General features: G+C 36.6%; 1 protein-coding gene across 1 annotated transcript in view; it reads left to right on the forward strand.

Moving 5' to 3' along the window:
- The window catches only part of LOC107591805 (phosphatidylinositol 3,4,5-trisphosphate-dependent Rac exchanger 1 protein-like), an 86,628-nt gene that overhangs the window by 26,499 nt on the left and 41,710 nt on the right, over positions 1-18,419 (forward strand). Inside the window, exons 2-9 of the mRNA XM_016281063.1 lie at positions 5,233-5,298; positions 5,574-5,696; positions 8,124-8,228; positions 8,574-8,675; positions 9,038-9,199; positions 12,243-12,376; positions 12,569-12,684; positions 15,811-15,960. Coding sequence (XP_016136549.1) covers positions 5,233-5,298; positions 5,574-5,696; positions 8,124-8,228; positions 8,574-8,675; positions 9,038-9,199; positions 12,243-12,376; positions 12,569-12,684; positions 15,811-15,960 — 958 coding nt within the window. The remainder of the gene's footprint in view (positions 1-5,232; positions 5,299-5,573; positions 5,697-8,123; positions 8,229-8,573; positions 8,676-9,037; positions 9,200-12,242; positions 12,377-12,568; positions 12,685-15,810; positions 15,961-18,419) is intronic.

Genomic DNA, 18,419 nt, shown 5'->3' on the forward strand with positions numbered 1-18,419 from the left:
GGACTAAGTGGTGTGTCTGTTTGCATGATAATGAAAGACTCGTCTGTGAGAGATGGACCTAAAGGAGGTCATTAGAGTGGTCCATCGCTGTTCAGTGTCTGAGCCCTCCAAGAGCAAGCAAGTGTGACAGAAATGGCTCTTCAGGCTCTTGAGGACAGAGATGTGCTGGATGAAAGTGAATAGTTTTCACTTATGTCCTCCTCTCAGCTCTAAGACCCTGGTAAGATCTGCCCATGTGCCATTGTTGGAACTGAGCTGCTGCTGGTTATATCTGCACCTCAGCTGGTTCACATTGTAAGATTGTGATTGCTGGTAAGTGTGCTATTTAACACTGTTGGTTGGAATCCATGTCCAAAAATGTCATCAAAAGTAACTAAATGCCTCAGCTAGGCCATTAAAATTGGCCACAAATGCCCCCGTGGTGAATTCCTCCTTTAACTGTTGATGCATTTCATTGTATTCTAAGCCTTCCTAATTAGTTTGATGCAGACACTGTAAAGTCATAATAGCAAATATTGTTGTTTTGTTAATATTAATTTTTTTCTTCATGCAAATGTGTAGAAAACACTCCCAATAATTAAAAACCCTAAAACTGTGACGGTAGACGGTAAAACTGTATAACCTATCACAAGGACAATTATGTAAAAAGGTATTGTAGTATTTATCGTGCTATTTTATCTTGTGCATTATCTACTTTTGTATTTGATATGTTTTTGTATTTGATTTATCGTTGTTCATACTGAGATTTAATTAAATTGAGATTTGAGATGAATTTATCTTCATGAATTCAAAAAAATTATTAATTCTTAATTTCTTAAATACTGCATTTAATAAAAATATATTTCCTACACTATGGTATATGCATTTCTGAAACACATTGATATTTATTGATTTATTGCAACAGGGTTTAAGTTTTAGGCCAACAAAACACATTTTTATTCCAAATCTGGTTATGAATTTATCATAGTGAGGGATAGAATTAAGGAAATAAAATTTTTAATGAACTTGAAATTGAAGGAATTTATTTCTCAAACTGTAAAATGTGCTGACTGAAATGCACTTAACTTGAATGTTTAGGGGAAAATTATTTGCTACAGATGCTAGCGATAGAGCTTCTCATGTAGGAAAATTCCTTTAATGTCCACAGTATAGCAAGGGTCCACTGTGAAAGATATTGCCATGACTACAGGCTGTATAACGACGCCACAAGTACATTTACTTTACATTGATATTCTGTCCAGGCACATCCATTTCAAAGGGACTTTCGGGAAATGTGTATACTGTGTGGTGTTAAAAACTGCAGTGGGCTTCATACATGGCTGTGGTTTCTCAGGTGCACAAACGAGTGCATATTCAGTGCATTGTAAGTGTTTATGCGTGCAAGTCTTACTTCACAGTTTCCATGAGGTATGTTATTTTTGGCAGTAGTACGTCCTCAATACAAGGGTGAAAGACTGTGCAAGCTTCCGATTCTTTTTTTTTTTTTAATAATGACGATCATTGTTTTATAACGTGCTAATTTAAAGGAAAACCATCTAAACAATGAACAGTGTTGATGTACTGTGTGTGGGAAACAGCAGCCTTTTTATTAGGGAAAAGGCTTGTTCTGCCTTTTCCTTCCTGAAATGCAAGAGGCCAAGGTCTCGCTCCTGTCATTGAATTAGTGTCAGTGTTTGGTTAAGGTCACCCTGTGTTGCAGGTGGCAAAATTATAATGTCTGTTTCCTGGCAAAGCATTTCATTGAGGGGGGAAAAGAGTCAGTGAACAGCTTGTTTCCTTTGTGAGGACATATGGACACATGCATGCTCTTCTACGTGATCTAATAGGCTGTGGCTGTTCTACTGTGTGTAACTCTATTCCCCTGTCTCTCTTACCAGCTGGACAGAACAGACAGTCACAGTCTTCAGATATGTAAACCTGATCAGAGTGCTTACAATTAGTCCATTTGCCTGACTTTTGTATTGAAAGTTTTTAAATTCTGTGTACAGGTTTATTTTTTATTTTTTTATAATTTACGAAAAAAGATAATTAAGGAGTTTAACTTCTTTAAAGATATTATTATAATTGCATAACTCTTAGCATAAGTTAAGGCTATACGTTATCTTCAGACATAAATATTTTATTATTTGAGAACGAAATCAGAGTAATATGCAGAGTTCAGCCCTTTCATTCAATAAAACGCAGGATCATCTGATTACTGGAAGAGATTGAAGTCACAACAGAATTTCTTGTAAATGTTGACGGGCAGTATTTCATTAGCTCAGTGCCTTTTGCCTCTTTGAATCGGAATGAATGAATTCATTTTTCATTTTGCACACATGCCCTCGGTTGCACCTGTCATCCTCTGCTGCTGACTTCACACTCTCCGTTGCCCAGAGAAACGGTAACTGTTGCCATGGAATCACAACGTAGCCTTGTAGTATTTGTTTATTTACGTGATTTTTTTTATGTAAGCATAAGAGTGATGCTGGAAAAGGCCAGAGATGGGCCAAATCAAGCCTGGGGAGGACTGAGAGACTCTCAAACTCTTCAAGGTTAATGAAGTGTGCCTTTTTTCAATGTAACAATTTCTCATATCCCATACAGAGACAGCTATATGTAGCTCTGAAAAGCATATACCTTGTGATTCTGTGGTGCTATTAAAAATTGTTTGTTGAGCATCATGACCATCCCAACAAAGCAACATTGGCTCAACCAATGGCATGAGTTTTGGGGGCGAGGTTTAGGAAACAAGTGTTCATTATTTTTTGAAAATATTTAGAAATCTTTTCCATAAACTCCATCCATGTTGTCCAAACACTCCTTTTACCCTTCATACCCTTCGTTCTGTTTGTGTGGCAGTTTGGAGATCCACTTCCTGTCTAGAACTCCACCAGCCCCTCGGGCTGAGTCACATGGATGACCATTTTATGGATTACTGTGGATGGGCCATATGAGAGATTAAATTAGCACATGCCTGAGGGACGGGCCCCTTGCATTGCCACCAGGAACTGCAATGAACAACTGGACTACCATTATCACCACCCATATTACACAAAGTGTCAGTTACAAGTGTGCTCAGGTCCCTTCTGGGAAATCTGATGTATCTTTACTACAAACAGACTAGCTAGAAATGCTAGAATGTTTTTTCCAGAAAACATTAATTTTTTTAATCTATCTTGACATTTAAAGGGATAGGCTAGATTACACAAAAATGAAAATGTCATGTCGTTCCAAACATGTAAGACTTTCTTACTTCTGAAGAACACAAAGATATTTTGAAAAATGTTTTGACTTTTTGTCCATACAATGACAGTCAATGGGGTCCAAAACGATTTATGGACAAAAAAAAAAGACTGAGACATTCTTCAAAATATCTTCTTTTATCTATTAAAGAAAATAGAAAGTCATAGAGGTTTGGAACAATATAAGTGATTAAATGACAACATTTTCATTTTTGGGTGAACTGTCCCTTTAAGTTGACTTGAGCGTTTCTTGAAAGCAAGCATGTGATTTCACATGATGTTTACAGCTAAATGTGTTGAAGAGTTTCTACAAACAAACACTCTTAGGAGCATAAGCTGCCATCCTAAATGTCTTCCAGAGACACAGAATTTAGTCTGTCATTATCAGAAGGATGCCGTGGGACAGCGAGTGCTTTTCATTAGCCAACCAACTTTTCATCTTGTTATGTGGTAAAGGATGGCCTGCATTTAAGGTCCTGTTTGCCTTTAAAATCTATGAGAGAAGGATGAAGGAGACTGGCGATGAGAGATTTTTCTACCAAAACAGTCAGCCCTATGCTGACGCACAAAATCACCTCACATGCTAATAAAAGAATCAAAGAGAAAGATGGAATGAAAAAAACAACAATAGCAGAGGTGGCAAAGGTGAAGACGCTCAGGATAAGTCTTTAGCTGTGTCCTGTTGCTGTGGGAGACCGTCGGAGACAATAGCTGTAGTGACAGGTAATTTAACAGACACTGGGGCGGAGTGAGTCGAGCGCACTGTTAGCAGATCTCCTCACTGCTGCTGCCGCTGCTGATGAGAAGTGTTTTACAGAGCTAGAATTAGAAACAGTCAGTGAGTGGCAAACTGTCTTTCTCCAGGGGAGACTCTTCTAAAACTGCAAATCAGTGATGAAGATTATATTTATAATTCTCTCAACCCTCTGTTTCTGTTTGTATCTGCTTCTCAGCAAGCTGAATGAAGATTATGGATAATGTGCATATCTACAGTTCACCAAATATACTGTTGACTCGCAGAGACAGTCTAAATGTGGATATATCAGTGGACCTCAGCAAACTTTCAGTGGGGCTTCAAGATGTAAGATTAAAATAATTTAAAATATGACCAAACAAGCATCAAATTATGTTAAAACAACAAAAAAAATCAAGATATTTCTTATTTTAATTCACCCCCTCAACTTTTTTCTTTTCTTTAAAGAATCAGGGTTCCCACTCATGGAAAAGTCGTGTAAATTAATAAAATCATATAGCTGTGTTTTTATAATGAATATACTTTTTTTTTTGGTTATACCAAGCTCTATATTTTACGGAGTAGAAATTGTTAGTAAAAAATATTTTTAACATTTTTTGCCCTTAATCCTTGTCCAGTAAATAATGAAAAACTGGAAAAGTCATATTGTTGTTGTCGATAATGGGGACCCTGGAGTCAAAATGTTGGGAAATACTGCTTTATATGTATATACAATGCAGGCTGAAGATTTGCAGTCCTACATTGATAATGACTGAATGTTTATAAAATTTTTTGCTATATTTGCGTGCAGTAAATGCAGATATAAATCATTACTTTGAGTTTTGTGTTTCTGATTTGATAGTTTTGTGTGCATGTTTGTGTAGAAGGCCTCCCATCCTTTCAGTTTTAGCGCATAGTCTGTATGCACTGCAGGGTAAAGTGCTGTTAAGATCTCTTTGTAAAGCCTCTGAAAATGTATCTATGACACTTGTTTTTTTCTTCTTTGATGTGATGCTTGCTAAACCATTTCCAGTAGACAGTGTAGTATGCGGAGTTTGACTTGACATTGTTGTGTGTGTTTGTCACTGAAGATGAATGTTGAGTCTCCAGTCAGAGTTACAGACAGAAAGGGGGTATAAACTTACAGGAATTGAACTTCAAAAAATGAACATAAGTGTGGCAACCATACAAATCTGCCCCACACCACAGTGATTCCATGTTATAATCACTAACTTTTTTCCCTCTGTATCTCTCTCTATTTATGAAAATCAACAGGCTTTTCTCCAGAGAATAAGGCAGACTGCAGAAAACCAACAATGTCTCACTCCAGAGCAGGTCAAGGTAAAAAAAAAAAAAAACCTTTACATGCAGTATTATTATTTAGAAGAAATACCGTGGCTACAATAATACTTGGACACTTAAAATCAAGTGTTTAAGATCAAACCATGTGGAAATAAATGATATTTCTTTAAAATTAATAACATTTAACATTTTTAAGTGTGGCTTAGGTGTCTAAATTTTTTTTTTTTGGAGAAAAGTGTCAAGAGCCTTTGCTCTTGCAGGAAAAAAAATATTTTTAGGGATTTTCTTAAATATTGTCTCTTTCTTTCACGCAGATCTTGTTTTCCAACATCGAGTCCATTTTGGAATTCCATTGTGAGTTTCTTTCGACTCTGGATGCCTGTTTGCAGCCTGAACCCCAGGCGCATCATTCTCTCGGACATGTGTTCCTGAAGTTTGTGAGTCCATGAGATTACATTTGAAATCATCTTTGAACTAGTGCTCTTATTTATGATTTTTGAGCTTATTAGTCTTGCAAACCATTAAAATGTTATTCCCAATCCATCCATTGCGGGATCGTTCCCAGTATCCTAGATCTGTATGCAGTCACCTCCTCCATTCTCTCAAAATACTGTCAGCCCCGAGACTACCTCCCCTCCCTGTGGTCTTTCTAAAAAAAAAAAAAAAGTTTCAATGTGTAACCTGTCGGACATGTGACCAGTAGTTCAATAAAAGAATTCCAATTTTAGCAACAAATGTTCAGTTCAAACAGAAGAAAGAAATGTATATAATGATTTTAGTTAGCAGCTCTAGGGGTTTTAGTAGAAGGTCTGTCTGCTCCACTTTATTTAAGGATATCAGTCCAAAATCACTGCATGATAATACTTGATCCATTTTTAGTCAGTTGGTTTGTTACATTTTTCAGTTTCTGGAAGGCTTGATATGATATTATCTGGGTTACTATTCAAGTATTTTTATTAGAATTTTTGGATATTGAATTAAAAATACTGAATGGAATATTCAGATCTTTCATATGCATTAATGTTGCAACTTTATGGAAACATTGGTAATGTTGTCTAAATAGCTGTCTTCAATTCTAGCTTCTTTATCCATTTAAACAGTTCTGTATAAATTAAAATACTTTTCCCTCTATGGAAATATGGTAGTAATGATGATGATTTGTGATTTGAACATTGATTTAATTCATTTCTTAGTGTTGGCTGTCAGCCATGCACATTAATTCTGGCACTTTAACTCTTTCTATGGTTCTCAAAAGAAGCCATTTTGGGTTTGGCATTTGTATGTGACCTTCGACCAAGTTCACTGAAACATTCTGAGGTTTTAACCTCAAACTGCAGTCAATTTCCTCTTAATTGGACTCACGGTGTATGTGTATGTGTTTTTTGGATGAACGGTGCTATGAAGCATATGCCAGGGCAGATGTTCGCCTCGTTCATGCATGAGGGTGTGTGATGCTGCCAAACTCTGTCATTACAGGTGCTGAGGTCTGGAGCCCTGAGGGCCCAACCAGAGTACTGACACACACACACTGTATACACACTAATGCAAATGCCAGACCCTCTCTAGACATATACACAGACAAACATGTACAGACAACACACACATACAAATAAAGAGGGTAAATGGAGAAAGCACGAAAATGGAGATGTATCATAAAGAGGAAAACAAACAACTACTGTCCAACCACACAGTGCCTGTGGAATCCCAGTATCGGTTTCCTGCTTTGTCAGGATGCCTCAAGCACCCTCATCCGTCAGGATTCACAGTGTCCCTGTCAAGGTTACAGTGCCTACACAGTCTGTTCCTGTGGAGCTCGGATAAATGACATCCTACCTTCACCACATGCATCTTTAATAAACTGTCACCTCAGCCCTGATTTGATCCAGATGAACAGTTCTTTTGGACTTTCTGGATTTTATTTTATTATAATTTTTTTTAAAGGTTAGTTGGACCATATTGTGAAGGAAAAGCAGTTAACCAGTGTCTTACAGTACTCTTTAAAAAGTTTGTTGTCCGGAGTGTGCAGATTTGGCCTTATTAATTAGTAATTTATTATTATTATTATTATTATTGGCCACTACATAATACTTAAATTAGTTTTGATAATTTAAAATAGTAATAATAATGACTAGCTGTCAAACTTTTAAATTGTAATGTAGTAGAGATTTGTTGTAATTACTGCTGGCTGGGATTAAACTTGGGGAAAAGCAACTTATCTTTAAGCTCTTAAAAGTGAACAGTGCACTTCTTTAATCATAAAAGGTGTGCACTGCTCACTTTTAAATGTCTGAAGATGAGTTGCTTTTCTTTCTTTTATTTATTTATTTTTGCTTGCAACTTCTTATTTCCACCTAGCTTTGCACTCCACAGAGAAGGTGTGGCTTTCAGGCAAATCTATGCTCTTTTATTTCACTTCCTGTGCTGTTTCGGATAATGTAGGGCCGAATGACAGTGCCTTGTTGCATCTCTAGCAGTTTCACTACCTGAATTCACCCCTTTATGTCACTTAGCAGCTCAGTATTTGAGAGAATGGTTAAAGGAAGAGGTTTACTGAGCTATTCTAGTTAAAATAGGTTCTAGGTTAAAATATTTATTATATGTTTAGTATTTTTCATATCAGCTGAGCGGGGATTTCGCTGAAATTCACAGGGCCTTTTTATGGATGGATCAAAGGGCCTGCCAGCCTGGGACAAAGTTTGTCCCTGAACATGAGATTTATAAATGGGAATGCGGAAAAATATACCTTCTTTCTAACAAAAAAATTATAAATCCGAGGGTCGCACCCCCACCAAAAAAAAGAAAAGAAAGAGTTTGACTCCAGAGTGTTTTTAAAGTGTTTTGACTCCTCTCTCTCTCTACTGCAGAGGGACCGTTTCTCTGTGTATGGCGAGTACTGTAGTAACCACGAGAAAGCTCTCAGACTACTGATGGAGCTTAACAAGATCCCTCATGTACGGACTTTCCTGCTGGTAAGCACCTTTCCTTTTCAAAAAGTCCAGTCTCTTTTATTACATCATATTCTGATGAAGATCCCTCACACATCCTGTGACAGATCAGTTTCATATATGAAACCCTGCAATAGATTTTATTAGTGATTAAAACAAATAAACATTAGTGGCTAGAATAACTTGTCACAGGAAATAGATGTATCTCCAGAACTTATTGAAGTGAAAGTGATACCCAAACTTTTTACTGTACAAATCAGGATGTGAGAGTATGCCTTTCAATGCTTTCTATGGAAACCCACTGTACACTCAACATGAATCAGTTTAATGGGATGTTGTGCAAATGAGAACATGTGTTTGTTTTTTCAGCACCTCATGTTGTTAGGTGGAAAGAAGAGCACAGATGTTCCTCTTGAGGGGTATCTCCTCTCACCCATCCAGAGGATCTGTAAATACCCTTTGCTTCTGAAGGTACTGCTTCAGTACTGCCCTTTTCCACTATGGCAATTTACAAGCATGTGCATTATGAGTTGATTGTTTATTTCTTATATATATATATATATATATATATACACTACTGTTTCTTAAGGAAAGTTGTTTAAAATAATATAACTATTGGGGAATGGAGGTGTACATTTATAATTACAAAGACATCGACTTACTTGGGAATAAGATCATGCACGTATATCACAAAAGAAAATGGGGTCAGTTTTGATTTACTGATGATTTAAATACTGCTTAATAGCCCCATGTGGACAGTATCTGAAGCATACCAGCAGATAGTTGATGTGTAAGTGTGTAACACAAGGATGTACCTGCTGTTTGTCCTTCAGGAACTTTTGAAGAGGACCTCTAAGAAGCATTCAGATTACCCCGCGGTAGAGAAGGCTCTGCAGGCCATGAAAGCCGTGTGCTGCAACATCAACGAGACCAAGCGACAGATGGAGAAACTAGAGGCTCTTGAGATATTACAGTCACACATAGAGGGCTGGGAGGTGAGTTAGTCACATGATCGGTCATTGTCATAGATGGTGTTTTTTTTCCTGTTTGATGGTTTTAAAGGAACAGACCAGCACCAGTTATTTTGGTTTAATGTTTCTTTAAAAAACTCTTTGTTTTGGGGAAGTTCCTCTTTGACAGTATGCTTTGTGTTTATGAACATTTTTAAGCGTAGCCTCGAAAGAATCACTGATGTGGACATGATCAGTGTCGCCTTGTCTTCTGATGACATTTTCTTAGGACACACCACAAGCAGGAAGAGGAAGTCTTAACACAAAGGCTCGTTACCATGGAGATCTTATGGTTTAGTTAAACATGCAACATGTGCCACCACAAACTCCCCTCCTCTCTCTCTCTTTCTCTTAAGCACTTCTTTGCTTGTCTTTCTTTGCTTGTCTCTCTGTCGCTTCTTTTTTTCCCGTCATCTTCTCTATACCATAGTTACTTTGTCTCCATCCTCTTTTTCTCTCACTCTGTGTATGTCCATTAACCCTCTTTATTGATTTATCCGATGCTGTACAGAGTGGTTGTACAAAGTGGGGCATTTTCTATAGTTGGCGGTGCATTCAGTTTAGTGCATAGAGTGCATTCTTGCTCCTGTTGTTATTTTCCAATCCCATCATGCCTCTGTGAACATTCAATATCCCTGCAAAGCATGACAGGATGGGGATTATTTAAAATATTTTAAAATTTGTTGATAGGAATAGTCTGCCCATAAAAAATTTAAATTGCCATTATTTACTCAACCTGATGTTGTTCCAAATCCATATTACTTTCATTGTTCTGTAGAACACAAAATAAGAAATGTTAAAGACTGTGCTGGACACATTTATATTTAACATGTAATAAGAGTTAATGTGGGCTGTCAAACTATAAAATGACAAGTAGTGGTTGACCGATATATCGCCAAGGCCGATATTTGGCATTTTTTAAATATCGGCATCGGCCGATAAGTTTTCCTGTTTTGCCGATGCGTTCGTGACGGGACGGCGCACACAGTGCTCACATTCTCCCTCTTGTTCGCTGTTGTCGTTAACAGTTCTATACGGATAGAAGTCTGTCTAATAATCAGATAGAACGGTTAAACAAAGGAATTAAAATGTATACAAAAGTATCATAATGATTGCTTTTATATTATTAGTAATAGGAAGGCAAACATTATAAAACTTTCTTGTTTGCCGTCAGCATTCAGCAAATACAGATTTATATAATTTAAACAAATCTTTGAATGACTAATAAACATTTAATTTCACAAACCTTGCAAACTTAGTCGGATCCAGTTGTGAGATCTTGTGAAGTGTGCATTTGCGGACAGGAGCAGAGTTCAGCTTCACTGGAGACGCGCGATCGACAAACTTTAAACTCGTTATTTCAAATTATGCTGCGCTTTATGCATTTGCCCACTGCCATATTCATGTCATTTCCACTGTGTGCTGTGTGTAAAATGAGTGTTACCTTGGCTTTATTTGAAAAAATATGATTCCCAATGCTCACAAACTTCCCAGAATACTGAGTGCTCTGTTGGTTACAGTGTTTACTTTTTACTTTTTAATTATATTTTTTATTAAATATTTATGTGAATTGGTGGGTTTTTGTTAAATGTGAGCCAAAATCATCACAATTAAAAGAACCAAAGACTTAAACTACTTCAGTCTGTGTGCATTGAATTTATTTAATACACAAGTTTCACAATTTGAGTTGAATTACTGAAATGAACTTTTCCACGACATTCTAATTTATTGAGATGCACCTGTATATACACCACTTTTATTAAACTTTTATGTTTTTTATTATTATATATATATTTTTTTTAATAATTAGGGCTGCACGATAATCGTATGCGATATTTAACGTGCATCTTGTCAGAAAGCCGGTTCAGTAATCTCCATCACCTGCGTGCTTTCACATTGAGCAGCATTAACTACACAGAGCCGTTGTTGACTGACGAGCTGCGCAAAAAAATCTTGCAAATATGAACGTGGTTTTGCGCAGCTCGTCAGTGAACAACGGCTCTGTGTAGTTAATGCTGCTCAATGTGAAGGCACGCACGTGATGGAGATTTACCGCTGATTACAGAACCGGCTTTACTGATAATATGCGCGTTAAATATCGCATGCGATTTATCGTGCAGCCCTAGTAATAATGGAGCTTGACATTCTGGATATCCATTTACTTTCATTATACAGTATATAAAAGAGCAGCAAGTACATTCTTGAACATTTCACAGAAGAAAGCAAATAATATGAGTTTGGAATGATAGAATTATTCCTTCAAGGTTTCAATTCTTCTGAGATCATTTATAGATAACATTAAACATTTAAAGCAACATAAAATGAGGGCTTAAAAATCAGGCTTTATTTAACCCCAGATATAGAGTGTTTCAGGATGTGGGGTCCGATTGAAAACCAAATGCATTAAGTTTCCATTTAGTCCAGAGTGTTTCACCTTTATAGGTAAATAGTGCAGAACAAGCGGGAAGCAGATTCCCATCTCTCTAATTGACCCGTCTGGGCACGCCATTGATTAAGCAGAGAAAATGGAGTCTGCTTATCAAACACACTCTCACACGCACACACCTGCAGAACATAGAAAATCACATCCTGTACAGAGTCAGCACGAACCACAGCGAGTGGAATACATTTTTAAGGGTACTGGATATTGAACAGGACACAGTCTGTGATACCATCCCCTCTTATCTGAGACACAGATGGAAGGTCTGGATTAATGACCAGATTGGAACTATTTTAAATGAAATTAGATGCTCTCACTATAATAATTTCAAATAAAGGCAAATCTAATGTGCACTTGTTGAAAAGATGGATGATAGAATAACCAAAGGTATAAATGTTGGCAGCATTTTCATATTTTTTTTCAACTGCCGGTGTTCTGCTACATGAGCTAATGCAGCTAATCACTTCTGAATAAAATATTTAAATTGGAATATTTATAGTAGAAACTCTTATACTGCTTTTTTTCATGACACATGAAGATGCATGTTTATCCAGATCAATACAAATGTTCCTTTGTTTTGTTCATCAGGGGACGAACTTGACTGATATTTGCACCGAACTGTTGCTCCAAGGCAACCTTTTGAAGATATCAGCTGGAAACATCCAGGAACGGGTCTTCTTCCTGTTTGACAACCTCCTAGTCTACTGCAAGAGGAAGTCCCGGTTAGGCCTTAAAGATGCTTTTGAGTCTTGTCTGTAATGTTGGTAACCTACCTGCATAACCATAAGCATAAACATGTTTTCTAGTAGATTGCTATTATCCCTAGTTGTTAACACTTCACTGAAACAGCCATCAGAATCATGTGTAGAAACTAAACAATACTGGTCTCATTTTTTCACCCTTTAAAAATCCAGAGTGTCTGGGAAGAAATCCACCAAAAGGACAAAATCCATCAACGGGCCGCAGTACGTGTTCAGAGGCCGCATCAACACTGAGGTCATGGAGGTCGAGAATGTGGAAGATGGAACTGGTAGGTTTGAGTTTGTTAGTGCTTTTCTAGTGCAATTAAAAATACATTATTTTACCCAGTTTTACAGGTGATGTGTATTTTCTTGCTGCTTCGAGTATTGAATTGTTAGCTTAGCAACATGCTAACTTCAAAGCCTATTCAAATCAGTGGGTTGAGTTTCCAGTGCAGCTAAGTAGTTTTTGAAACTACTGTGTCTGTATCCTGCCACACAAATATTCACTAGTCTTAAAACATTTAGGGTCCGTAAGATTTGTAATGATTTTCAAAGAAGTCTCTTAAACTCACCACTGCATTTATTTGATTAAAAATACAATAAAAACATTAATATTGTGTAATAATATAATAATAATAATATATTTTAAAATGTAATTTATGCTTGTGATGGCAACGCTGTATTTTCAGCAGCCATTACTCCAGTCTTCAGTGTCACATGATCCTTCAGAAATCATTCTGATATGCTGATTTGTGCTCAAGAAACATTTCATATTATTGTCAATGTTGAAAACAGCTGTACTGCTTAATATTTTTGTGGAAGCTGTGATACATTTTTTCAGGATTCTTTGAAGAGTAGAAAGTTCAAAAGAACAGCACTTACTTGAAATACTGTAGAAATATTCAGTAACAATGTAAAAGTATTTACTGTCGCTTCTGATCAATTTAATGTATCCTTGCTGAATCATTAATTTCTGTAAAAAAAAAAAAGCTTTTGAATGGTAGTGTACAAAGCAACGTTTTCTTGGGATGTGTAAGGGTGTTTCCTGTGTGATATCCTTTTTGTTCCATATGATCACCATGTGATACTTATGAAGATCACAAGCAACAAACAAATCCATTTAAAGGGAACTTCAGCTGATGCAGTAGAATTAGCGACTCTGTGTCCTGAAGATAAGATCACGCATGGCTTCTCAGAATCATGCACTTCGCATTTAGCACCTCTGCTGCACTGACCGTTGAGGGGCCCTCGTCAAAGGTGCCGTTCAGCTGTTGGGCCGAGCATGAAATTGAACTCTCAAGGGAAGTAACGGCTGCTCTTCTCACCTTTTGCTCTTAGTCTTTCACCACACCTTAAGTAGCAGGGTGGAAGTGCAACTTCTCTCTCTCTCTATTTCTCAGAGCCACAAAGAATAACATCCTTTCTGAAAAACAAGCCATAGGGTTGTCACAGTACCAGCCTAAACCACACGTCCCTTCAGTTGATATGGCCAATGTGAGACTGTGTTTTGTGTTTCAGTCTCTCAGTGTCATGTTTATCAGGGTTTGAGTCACATGACGCTCCACATCTGTGTAAATGCATCATTTAGCTGGTGTGTTTTGCCGCCTTGGATATGGTTACAGATAAAATGACTCACATGCTGGGGGTGAAGATGGAAGGTAGTTTGAAATTCAGATTTTCGGCCATATTGCAGTTCTATGATTACAGTATTTCAAGGGAGATTTCAAGGCAGTTTAGTGTTGAATAATGATTGGAAGGGGTGGGTGTTATGACCAAAATCATATATCACGCTATGAGTAATTTTGTCATTTTGTTTAATATTTTATGCTGGAAATTCACATAATATAGTACAGTGATTCCCAACCCTGGTCCTGGAGGCACCCCAACACTGCATGTTTTGCATGTCTCCTTAATCAAACACACCTGATTCAGATCATCAGCTCATTAGTCGCCTCCAAGACCTGAAATTGGTGTGTCAGAGAAAGGAGACATGCAAAATGTGCAGTGTTGGGGGGGCTCCAGGACCAGGGTTGGGAACCACTGATATAGTACATGGTATATACAATCTAAAAATACATTTATAGCAATTTTATGAACATTAATTTAGTCTTATTTTTCTGTACCATTTTGTATGTGATTTTCCAGGGAGGGGGGGGTGGGGTATTAATATTTAAAATAATAACATAAATTATGATAATATTTATAAATAATATATATATTATTTATAAATAGTATCATAATTTGTTATTATTTTAAATATTAAATATTTTACAAATTATCTTTTTTTTTGGAAACTGTAAACCAAAAGATAGGATTATTTATAGTAAATGAATTACAATAAAAGGCTGACTTTACTGCAAAAGCAACACCATAATATGTAATGGTCATATGTAATATGTCTTGCGTTGAAAAACAAGATTCAAAACAGTAAAAGTAATATAAAATGTATAGTTCTGACTCTAAATTTTGATTGGATCAGTCACATTTGAAACAGTTATAAAATGGCACATCATGTGTGGCAATAGGGGAAAAAATGTGGCAACCGAAAACAACTTATGTCTATATTCTCACATTACTCCATGTTTTTCATCGCTCTCACATGTAAAAGCATGGCAATCTAATCTGCTTGTTTTGACTGAGCTGTTGTTTTAATTTGAAAACAATCAGATAATGCTTAGGTGGTGTTTATTACTGAACCAGACTTGTGTGCCTAATACGATTACCCATAAATTCTCTCCAGTTTTATATGAGCTAAAAGCCTTTGTCAGATCCTCTCAGCAGTCTGAAATCCATTTATACTACCTCAACATTAACCACTGCTCATTACCTATTCCATACCTCATTCATTTTTCCATAAAATTCACCTGCTGTCAGGTCTGGGTTAAAATTGGACCATGAGTAACAGTCTGAACCCCTCACTCACACACTCTGTCAGGCTTTGGTTTAATGGTGGGAGAGAAGTGCCATGTGCCAAAATGCATCTTTAACGATTTCTCACACTAATGGGATAGTTTAACCTTTTTACCTTATTGATGCTTCTGGATTGTTGAAGTAACTCATTTAGTAATGGTAAGAGGGAACCTTTTTAACCTTGGTAATAAGCTGACAAAATTATATTTTAGCAGAAATGAGACCTCCCAGTTTTTTTAAGGTTAATTTGAAGGTGCAAATGATTTTGATTAGATGATCTGATCTGATTTTTGTAGACCCTTGGTGAACATCTTTATGTAGATTATGTAGCAACAAACTGATGTAGTTGTTTGCAGTGTTTATTGTTAGCATGCCATATAAGTAGTAGTTGTGTTGTATATAATGTTTGTGTGATTCAATGGGTGTAGTCATGTTATTAGTGTTTATGGATATTGTTTAACCTGTTTTGTTGTTTTTCATGTTCTTTTACTTTGTCTTTCTAGCGGACTATCACAGTAACAACTACACGGTGACCAGTGGCTGGAAGATTCACAACACGGCCAAAAACAAATGGTTTGTGTGCATGGCCAAGAATGCTGAGGACAAGCAGAAATGGCTAGACGCCATTTTAAAGGAACGTGAACAGAGAGAGAGTGAGTAGTTTTACTCTAGTTTGTCATTGTGGAGTATGCAACATATGAGCATTAAATAACAGTTAAATGTATATAAAAAAAATTTAACCGTTATGATCCATACAAAAATGTTTCAAATCAAACCAAATCATTAACAAATTTCAGATGGCATGATGCGACTACAGATTTTACAATTTATCATGTTAACTTGGGAAATATTTATTGTGTTTAAACTATTAAAATGAATGCAATAAATCACATTGAAATTATTGTAAAATAAAGTTTTGAAAATGATTTTAAATTATTTTCAGAAGAATTTATCAAGTCATAACATTTTGTAAATAATCATACTAGAATTAAGTTATTGTCAAAGCAAATATTTACATCTACTGAATAAGAATGAACTTAATATCCTGCATTCTGCTATACCTAGTATGTTTTTATGTGGATTTTTTTCTTCTGTTCTGTTTCGATATGAAACACCTGTCCTCTGCTGGACACCTGTTCTTGTTATCTCTGCTTTTGAGGCAGGGTTACTACAGGATTGTTCTGATTGTTAGGTCACATGATCATAGCAGTAAAACCCCACATATACCACAGAGCCCATTCTGATCACTGCTCTTATGTTTTAGCATGAAGTATTTGTCTGTAGGATCAGTTGCCAGTGTCCAAGACATAGTCCTCAGCCAAAGTATTGTAATGCTGTGTTGGCGGCAGAGCGAGACGTCACTTTAATGCTGCAATGCCAGATGAAAGCAGAAGTTTTATGGAGCGTATCAGGTTTCCAGCATTTGAAATTGGAGCCCATTTCAACAGGTGCCACATCAGTCACACCTCTCTGATGGTCCAGATCTTCAAAGACATCATTGAGTACGTTTACATGGACAACAATACTCCGATTTTAATACGATTAAGACAATACTCTGATTAAGAATCTACCATGTAAACAGAGATTTTTTATTACCTTAATCCGGCTAAAGTCATAATCGAAGTAAACAGAAATCGAATTAAGACATGTGGAGTATTCCTATTTTAGTCGCATTACTAAAGTGCAGTATAGACATGTAAACACCTTAATCACATTATTACCGTTGTGTAGGACTTTTTGCTGCATTTTGCGACGAACGCATTTTGCTTCAACACCGCCATCGTCTGTATGCACATACAAATAATGAACTGCACTTGAAGCTTTCATAAAATTAAAAATGAAACACCCAAAACTGTACATGGCATCATCACAAAGACGAACTATATGTTTATACGTGAAATTCCGGAGGGGGCGTCGGATGGCGTCGCGTGGGGATGTATTGACGTGTGCCATTTATCAAACTATGTACTATAACATGTAAAATGGGATAGGAATATGAAAGGAAATATTCTAAAAGCAACTCATGTAAACACCATAATTATAATATTGGCTTATTTAGAATAAGGTAAATAATTAGATTACTGATGTCCATGTAAACGTAGTCATTGAATTACATATTTAGTTTAACATGCAAAAGGCTTCAATTTAAGAATTCTGGTCATCTGGAGTGTAAGACCAGAAAGTACCCAAACGCAAACCTTAATAATGCATTACAAATGCACGGTCCTGTTGAACACACCTTTAAATAATTAACTAATAATGTTTTAATAAATATTAGTAATTTTTAAAGGGGTCCTATTATGCTTTCACTTTTTCAACTTTAGTTAGTCTGTAATGTTGCTGTTTGAGCATAAAAAAGATCTGCAAAGTTACAAAGCTCAAAGTCCACTTCAAAAGCAGATATTTTATTTAACAGAAATCACTTTTCAAAAACTACAACGAACAACTCGTTTGGACTACAGCGCATATTTTCCGGGATTTGTGATATCGAAAGTCATAAACCAAAAGTCGTGGCCTAATGGTTAGAGAGTCGGACTCGTAACCCAAAGGTTGCAGGTTCGAATCCCGTACCGGCAGGGATTGTAGGTGGGGGGAGTGAATGTATCATTGAAGGTGGCAGAGAGCTGAGGTGCCCTTGAGCAAGGCACCGAACCCCCAACTGCTCCCCGGGGTTGCGGGTTAAATGCAGAGCGCTAATTCCAATATGGGTCACCACTTGGTCACATGTCACGAGTGTTATATGTCGGAAACACGCTAGCTTTCCCTTCATTTGATACAGGAACTATTCGAGCTGTTCATGCCAGACTGGGGAGAGTCTACATTGTTGTAATAATGAAAAATATGGGAAAAATAATGTGTTTTTAGAACCTGTTCTAGTACACCCCCAAAACAAAATCAAGACTTTGTAATAGAGCCCATTTAAATAATTAAAAAATATATTAAAAATGCGTGTTAAATGATTACATTTATTTTCATTTATGATAATTAAAGGGCTAGTTCACCCAAAAATTTAAATTCTGTCATTTACTCACCCTCAAGTTATTGCAAACTTGTACACATTTCTTTTTTTCTGTTATATTCACACACACACACACACACACATATATATATG

Source organism: Sinocyclocheilus grahami, unplaced genomic scaffold (genome assembly GCF_001515645.1).
Source record: "Sinocyclocheilus grahami isolate Dianchi unplaced genomic scaffold, SAMN03320097.WGS_v1.1 scaffold146.1, whole genome shotgun sequence".
NCBI classification, from domain to species: Eukaryota; Metazoa; Chordata; class Actinopteri; order Cypriniformes; family Cyprinidae; genus Sinocyclocheilus; species Sinocyclocheilus grahami.